The 8,841-nt window shown below is 46.7% G+C and overlaps 1 protein-coding gene across 1 annotated transcript in view; it reads left to right on the top strand.

Annotated features, from left to right (window-relative positions):
- Positions 1-387: 387 nt before the first annotated feature.
- N4BP1 (NEDD4 binding protein 1) overlaps positions 388-8,841 on the top strand; it is a 75,902-nt gene continuing 67,448 nt past the window's right edge. Inside the window, exon 1 of the mRNA XM_002760925.6 lies at positions 388-832. Within this exon, the coding sequence (XP_002760971.4) occupies positions 635-832 (198 nt within the window). The 5' untranslated portion in view covers positions 388-634. The remainder of the gene's footprint in view (positions 833-8,841) is intronic.

Below are 8,841 nucleotides of genomic sequence, written 5' to 3'. Positions count from 1 at the left end.
GGAGGGAGGGAGGGAAGAAAAAGAGAAAAGAAAGATCCCATCTGCCTGTCGATTACTATGAAACTGAATAACTCAACTGCTAGAAACCTGGTTTGAGCGTCAAGATGTCTAAGGGCAAGTCCAATCCCTGCGTGACACTCTCAATCTCACTTCCTAGCTCTAGTTTCAATTTCCCAAACTGTAATACCATACATCTGCATCCACCAGATCCCGCGAAAGCGCTTTGCCCTCATCAAAGAAGTCCGCCTAGGCCTCCAGAATCCTCCCTTTACCCTCAACCAACATGGCACCTGAGGGTGACGTTAACTTCCGTCGCCCTCACCCTACCCCTTTCCCCTAGGGGGCGGCGAGCCTCAATGACGACTGCGGGCGGGGCGCATGCGCGGTGGCGGGGCCAGGTCCGCGGCGGTGGCGAAGGGGCTGAGGGGTTTGCTGCCAGCAGTTGCCAAGCTGCGGCGGTCTTGGCGGGATGGTATAGCCGGGCTTGCAGGCGGGCGGTGGGGCGCGGGAGGGGGCAAGGCGAGGCGGTCGGGAAGGGCAGACACCGCCTGAGGGACTTGGGAGCGGCGGCAGCAAGCTGAGGGGGCGTCGCCGCCGCAGGCCCCCGGAGCCGCCGCGGGAGGCCGCGCCCGCCATGGCGGCCCGGGCGGTGCTGGATGAGTTCACGGCGCCAGCCGAGAAGGCGGAGCTGCTGGAGCAGAGCCGCGGCCGCATCGAGGGCCTGTTCGGCGTGAGCCTCGCCGTGCTTGGCGCGCTGGGGGCCGAGGAGCCGCTGCCCGCGCGCATCTGGCTGCAGCTCCGCGGGGCGCAGGAGGCGGTGCACAGCGCCAAGGTGAGTCCGGCCGCCGCCCCCGCGAGCCTGCGGCCTCCATCGGTCCGGGTCTTCTGGCGCCCGCTCCTCCCCGCCCCCGCCGTTCACGCGATGCGCAGGGGTTGGGAATGCAGTCTGAGGAGCCAGCGAACTTGCCTTCTCGGCTCGCGAGCCGTGTGAGGATCGGGCTTGATCACCGGATCCTCAGTTTCCCCGTTTGTAAAAGTGGTGCTGACGAAAGTCCCTACCTCAGAGGGCTGTCGCGAGGATGAAAGTGGGGGATGTGCATGAAGCGCGGTCACAGCGTGTGGCGCTGACCGGGCGCGCTGCGCGAGTCGCCTGTTGTTATCTGCTCGCTGGCCCTTGATGGTACGCAAGGCCTGGCGCTGGGCCCACAGCCTCCTGGTCCACACCTAAGCCCTTCTCCCCAGCCCTGGACCTCCACTACTGCAGTTCTGAGCCTTTTTTGGATCTCAGTTCCTCTTGAGAATCGGAAAAAAAAAAAAACTATTAATAGCAGTAAAACGTTCGGAGAATGTTAGAAAGGATGTAGATTTATTTACCTTTTTTTTTTTTTTTTTTTTTTTTTGAGACAGGGTCTCACCGTCACCTACACAGGAGTACAGTGGCGCGATCTCAGCTCACTGCAGCCTGGACTTCCCGGGCTCAAGTGATCCTCCCACCTCAGCCTCCCGAGTATTTGGGACCACAGGGGCGTGCCACCACGCCTGCCTCCTTTTTTTTTTTTTGGTTTTTGGGGAGTTTTTTTGTAGAGATGGAATTTCACTGTATTGTCCGGGCAGGTTTCGAACTCCTGGACTAAAGTGATCCTCCCACCTTGGTCTCCCAAAGTGCTGGGACTACACGCGTGAGCCACTGCGTCTGGCCGTTATTAATATGTTAAAAAAAAAAAAAAGCATTATTCTTTGTACGTACAACTAACGTTTTCATAACGCTTATAGCACATCATAGGTTACTTCAGAAGGAATGTGCAGCCTTTAAAACTTCTAATAAGGTGGATTTCATTCCCCCCACCACCCCACTGTGTTTTTTTTTTTTTTAAGTTAACAGCTGGGGAAACTGAAACTCAAAGTGGTGACTCACCTTCTGTCTAAATCAGCATTTTAAACTTATACCTCTTGAACACCTCTATTTCCCTCCCTCTCCAAACCAAAAAGCAGCAACACAGTATGTTCCTCCTCCTAGGTAACCAAGTTTCTCTAGGTTTTTCCATCTCCTAAGTAGGGCAGTAGGATTCAGACCTGGGAGTTTGTTTCCAGAGCCTCGTTCTTGATACTTGCCTCTCAAATGCTGAGCCCTCTCTGCGAGGTGGGCAAGAAGGGCCCTCTTTTTGCATCCTACTTGACAAACTTCAGTGCCCTTGAATCTAAGTAGTCGTATCTCCTGATGTTCTTAGATTTAACAACACCAACAACAAAAAATTGTGAGTGTTTGCTTTTCACATGCTTGGAGGAGACAGGACACTGGGCTGTGTAATTCTCCACAGCTTAACTTTAGTAGATGTTGAACGAAGTTTGCTTTCCTGTGCTTAGCTTTTTTAATCAGTTGGATTGCAGACAGCTGGTCTAACTTAGGCGCATTCCCCTTCTTCCATTCTCTCCAGCTACCCAATCTTCTGCACATCTCCGGACTTAAAAGCTTGACGTGATTTAAGTCCCGCTTTTTGTTCTGAAAATCTCTTGCGAACATTCATTTCTTTCCTTTCCATTGCCTTTGCTGGCTGTTGAGACCTTCATTCCTGTTTGTCCCCACCCTTGCTCCATTGCCTTTACTCATTGCTCCCTCCCTTCCTGGTTCAACTTATATTAGAGTAATCCTCCTGCAAAAAGTCATTCTCCTGCCCTGGAACCTACTGGAGCCCCCTCTCACCTGTCTCATTCAGCCTAAACTTCTTCTTTGACTTAAAAATGATTAATCCAACCACAGCTTATCTTTCCGATGTTCTGTTTTAGCACCTCTCAGCTTAAACCTCCACTATAGTAGTCTCTGCCTTTGCTGTGTGTTCTGCCTGCTCCAGGTTCTGCTTTTGCTCAAGACTCATCGAAAGCATGGAGAATGCCTCCTTTGCTCTGCAGAAGTCCCCTGCTGGTCCTACCAGGCCTTCCCAATGCCAGTTGTCTTGGCTGTCCTTGCCACGTAGTTTAGCCAAGCTGCTTGGGAAAGGTGTGTCTTACAGTTTCTTGCTAGTATGTGTTCCTGCTTGTTGATCTTTGTGATGTGTATTACTCATAAGTCAACCCTCCCACTTGTAAGAAATTCTTTTTTTCTCCCTTTGAGACTCATGGGTAAGAGTTGAATGCCACAATCAGGGCATTTTTGTTCTGAATTTGTTTTGGAGTTTGTTTTACTTTCTTGAAGGAGGAGAAAACCATTAACTTGATTTTAAAAACTAAGAACAGGAAAGCAAATTTGATTCATCATCTACAATATTTTAAGTTAGCCTGTGGAAGAGAAGCAGATTTAGAGGAAGGAAAATGTAGAGTAAAGAAGAGTTGTTAAACTACAGTGTCTCTAGTCAAAATAAGATGAGGTGAACTGTCTTGTGTCCCACTAAGTGGATACTTGTGTTTTGCTTTAAAATGTGAATTTTTGCAAATGCTAGAGTAGAGGAGAATGTGGAGCTTAGTTAGGTGGGCCTCCACTGACTGCAGAGAGTTGATATGGAAGCTACTGGTAGACAGTGATTGCGCCCGTGAGGTTGAAAAACAGGCACTGACTCTGTACTAGTTTTGTTAAAGGGAAAATTTGTTGTAGGAAGCAGCACTTCAGCTGGCCTTTGAAGAGTCAGGAATATTCCAGGTACCTGACCTTCCAGACAGAGGTGATTGTGGAGCAGAGACCCAGAAAACACGGAGTGTCATGGTAAAAAGTGTCCAGGTGCCCTTGTGAAAGATGAAGCCTGAGGTACCAAAATGCCAGGCTAAGGTCATTGGACCTTATTTAATAGGGAGTCAGTGAGGATTTTGAGAAGTGTGGAATCATCCTGAAACAGAAGACCAACATTGGAAGGAACATTGTTGCAAGTTACCTTTGGGTATGAGGGGTTGGGGTGGCAAGGTTTTCACAGGGACAGGGCAGCTGTGTGGATGTAGGGATTTAGGGGTAGGTTTTAAGCCGGGTGGTAGGAGGGATGGTTAAGTTGTTTGATGTGTTGACTGATGGGGCCACCAGCTTGTCAACATTTAAGGAAAACTTCTCTGGTGCCAGGGAGTGTACTGACTGTTGCCCCTTGATTTCAGGGATCCCACTGCCTCTTAGGGGAGTCAGACTTGGGGAAGAAGTAGTAAAGTGTGATACATGGAACAACTGCAATGTGTGCAAGGTGTTAACTGTAACACAGGAAAGGTGGGGCTGCTTTGCCAGCTGGTTTCCCAGGGAGCAGGGAACTCCTGGCAGAGGGACAAGCTTGTGCGTAATCACAGGGGCACGAAAGAGGGCAGTTGCATCACAGATTCCTCAAGTGGGGCACAAAGGGCTTGGGGCCTGCTGCAGGACCTGGATTTTACCCTGTAGGTAGGCAGTGGAGAGTTGTGGAAGAGTTAGGGAGAACATGAACATGAGAGATTTACATTTCCACAATACCTCAGTGTTTACACCTCTGGACTGGGGCTGCTCAGTATGGTCTGTTGCTGGTTTTTGATAGTATGAGTACAGAAATTGAGAATAAGGGTTGAGCAACTTTTATGCACTTTGTCGTTAATACAGGGGCTAGAGAGGCTATGTCTAAGAGTGAGAAGAAATCCTTGTAAGAGGGCATTGTCCATAGAGGGCCCAGAGAGAGGGGACTGAAGTCAGTGCTAGAAAACATCATGGAAGCAAAGGAGTGTGAGGATTGAATTTCAGAGAGGAAAGGGAGGTACTGGCTAGCTGTTGCCTCATTTGCAAAGAATAATATTTAAGTGAAGAAGCAGAGGTGGGACCCTCACAGTCGGGTTGTGGTGGAAAGGGATGAGGTTGTGGAGATCTCAGCCCTGGGGGTGAGATGAGTTAGAACTCTTCTTTTAGATCAGAGCCACAAACTCAGAGTGCTTCCTGGGACCAGGCAGGGAGCCTTTCTAGGGAGGTGGCGGGGTGGTTGGGAGGAGGGACTGTGGTGAACAAAGGCACTAGGCCCTGTTGGAGAGGGCTATTTAAGTGGCCACTAATTTACATTTTAAAAGCCATACATGTTGAATTATATAAGCAAAATATTTTTAAACTACATATTTGAAAAAAACAGTTATATATCCTAATCAATACATGTCAGTGGTCCTGAGCTTTGGTTTTTTTCTTTTTTTGTGTGTGGGGGAGGAGGGCGGGGAGGTTTGTTTTGGACCTGAGCTTTTGACTGCCTTTTTGAGGCAGAGTCCCCAGGCTGGAGTGCAGTGTTATGATCTCGGCTCACTGAAACCTCTGCCTCCCAGGCTCAAGCGATCGATCCTCATAGCCTCATGAGTAGCTGGGACTACAGGCATGTGCCACCGTGCCCATGGTGTATTTTTGTATTTTTGGTAGAGATGGCATCTCACTATGTTGCCCTGGCTAATCTTGAATTCCCGGGCTCAAATGATCCTCCCACCTCAGCTTTCCAAGGTACTGGATTACAGGCATGAGCCATGATGCCCAGCCCATATTTTTCTAATACTTGAAGAGGGCAGTTGAAGACCCCAGTGGCATACAGTAGTCTCAGTAGAATGCTAGTTCATCCCCAGAGAGAGAGCTCAAGAGCTCTGAAACATTGCTAGGTGCAGTGGAACTGCTTGCTGGTAGACTGAAAACAAAGGAACTAAAAGGACTGGAATGAAGTAAGGGCCAGGTAGTTTAGATAGTATGAACTTATAGTGTCACTTGAGCCAGAAACTCTCAAGTAGATAATGTTTTCCCCCAAATCAGGAGGTTTGTGATGCCACCACACAACAATTAGAGGTAAGGTGGTCTGAAGTGCAATAGAGTAAGGCAGAGTGGGACCCAGGAAATGTTTCTGAAGAGGTCAGCCTTGTTCAAGCGAGGACAGGGAAACAGATGAAAGCAGAAAGGATGGAATGAGCTGTGAGGATTAAGGGAGGGACAAGTCCTTAGACCCTGTGCCCTCCAAAACCCAGGGGATCATGCACACAGGGGCAAATTAAGTATTGGAGAATTCTCAAGGTTATAATCAGAGCAATTTCAGAGCTTAGAATCTTAGATATAAAGGAATTCTGAGGATGACTCTGAGGGCTGGGCCATGGGGAGCCTCAGTGGTTGTGGGTGAGCTCCAAGTGTTCCATTCATCTTAGAGAAATGAGAAAATAGAGAAGATGGCAATGTGAAGTATCTGGAGCTAGTGCTATGCTGAGATCACTAAAATCCATAGCAAGAAATTGGGTGCCAACAGTGAGTCAGTGACTGTAACTGACTGATTAACAAATAGAAGTAATTGGAAGTAAATGTCACAGCTACTTGTTTGGGGTCTCCATGAGTCTTTAGGGTGTGGAGTTTGCTGACCACATCATCAGTTGATGCTTAGCTTCAGGCAATACTTGATAGCAGTGAGTGGCCACCAAGAGACCTAGCCAGTACCCTAAACAGCACCACCCTGGAGGACTTGAAGCAGAATCCTGAGGAGGACTACTCAGTCTTAAAACATTGATGTTGCAGTACACCCAAGAAACTCAGGCAGGCTACCACCCAGTCCATTTTTAGTTTGCAAGAAAGAGAGAAGGTCTTTAAGAAGAGCTAGTAATTGGCCTTTTCCCAGTTTTTACTTTCGTATTTAGGGAATAAGATAAGAATGAAAAAAAATGTAATTAAAGTAGAAATGGCCTGTTGCAATACTGACTTCAGAGGGTTCAAGTTGATCAGCTACTATTATATTTCCTTTTCAGTTAGAAGAGCCTGGTACCTGGTTTCATGAGTGAGTGTGTGTGTGTGTGTGTGTGTGTGTGTGTTAGGGTGTGGCTCTGTCACCCGGCTGGAGTGCAGTGATGTGATCTCAGCTCACTGCAGCCTCACCCTCCCAGGCTCAAGTGATTCTCCCACTTCAGCCTCCCGAGTAGCTGGGACTATAGGCACATGCCACTATGCCTGGCTCTTTTTTTTTTTTTTTTTGATAGAGATGGGGTTTCATCATGTTGCCCAGGTAGGTTTCATGTATTTTTGAATTATTGATTTGTTCATGAAGGAAGTAATCTGTAGACATAATACTGGGTAGTGACATGGAGTTTTTGTTTTGATTTTACCAAGAAGGAGGTTGGTGGCCTTTTGTACTTCCTACAGTATATTTTACCCACTACGGTTGTGAAAATCATCATCTTAAAAAACAGTGATTTGTTCATTCTCTTAGGGCTAACATTTTGGGGTTATACCAAAATGTTGAAATAAGGGATACTGGCATTGCTTATGCTGGGGTCATAAGTGATTGCTCATGCCTGTAGTTTCCTCTTCCCTGTCCTTTTCCCAGCCAGTATTGTAGGATTGTAATTAAATCAAAGACCACATCTTGTTCTGTGCTGGCTGTGTGTGAAATTGATGTAACCATAGAAGGTTAGGAGTCTTGAGTTTCAAGAAATTGTAGGGGGGAAATCCTTGCAGTAATTCTTACTTTTAAAAAATCACTTTTTTGTTGTTGTTGCATTTTTTTGGTTTTGTTGTTGTTGTTGTTGTTGTTGTTTTAATTTTTTATTGGATTTTAGGTTTTGGGGTACATGAGCAGAGCATGCAAGACAGTTGCGTAGATACACACATGGCAGTGTGCTTTGCTTTTCTTCTCCCCTTCACCCACATTTGGCATTTCTCCCCAGGCTATCCCTCCCCACCTCCCCCTCCCACTGGCCCTCCCCCTTTTTCCCCCTAATAGACCCCTGTGTTTAGTACTCCCCTTTCTGTGTCCATGTGTTCTCATTTTTCATCACCCGCCTATGAGTGAGAATATGCGGTGTTTCATTTTCTGTTCTTGTGTCAGTTTGCTGAGGATGATGTTCGCCAGATTCATCCATGTCCCTACAAACGACACAAACTCATCATTTCTGATTGCTGCATAATATTCCATAGTGTATATGTGCCACATTTTTCCAATCCAGTCTATCATCAAAGGGCATTTTGGTTGATTCCAGGTCTTTGCTCTTGCAAACAGTGCTGCAATGAACATTCGTGTACATGTGTCCTTATAGTAGAACGATTTATAGTCTTTTGGATATATACCCAGTAATGGGATTGCTGGGTCAAATGGAATTTCTATTTCTAAGACCTTGAGGAATCGCCACACCGTCTTCCACAATGGTTGAACTAATTTACACTCCCACCAACAGTGTAAAAGTGTTCCTTTTTCTCCACATCCTCTCCAGCATCTGTTGTCTCCAGATTTTTTAATGATCGCCATTCTAACTGGCGTGAGATGGTATCTCAATGTGGTTTTGATTTGCATCTCTCTCATGACCAGTGACGATGAGCATTTTTTCATATGATTGTTGGCCTCATATATGTCTTCTTTCGTAAAGTATCTGTTCATATCCGTTGCCCACTTTTGAATGGGCTTGTTTGTTTTTTTCCTGTAAATCTGTTTGAGTTCTTTGTAAATTCTCGATATCAGCCCTTTGTCAGATGGGTAGACTGCGAAAATTTTTTCCCATTCTGTTGGTTGCCGATCCACTCTAGTGACTGTTTCTTTTGCCGTGCAGAAGCTGTGGAGTTTGATTAGGTCCCATTTGTCTATTTTGGCTTTTGTTGCCAATGCTTTTGGTGTTTTGTTCATGAAGTCCTTGCCTACTCCTATGTCCTGGATAGTTTTGCCTAGATTTCCTTCTAGGGTTTTTATTGTGCCAGGTCTTATGTTTAAGTCTTTAATCCATCTGGAGTTAATTTTAGTGTAAGGTGTCAGGAAGGGGTCCAGTTTCTGCTTTCTGCACATGGCTAGCCAGTTTTCCCAACACCATTTGTTAAACATGGAATCCTTTCCCCATTGCTTGTTTTTGTCAGGTTTATCAAAGATTGTATAGTTGTATGTATGTTGTGTTGACTCCGGTGCCTCTGTTTTGTTCCATTGGTCTATATCT

Source organism: Callithrix jacchus, chromosome 20 (genome assembly GCF_049354715.1).
Source record: "Callithrix jacchus isolate 240 chromosome 20, calJac240_pri, whole genome shotgun sequence".
Classification (NCBI taxonomy): Eukaryota; Metazoa; Chordata; class Mammalia; order Primates; family Cebidae; genus Callithrix; species Callithrix jacchus.
The sequence above is the reverse complement of the archived record's forward strand: the minus strand, read 5'-3'. Positions and strand labels throughout refer to the sequence as shown.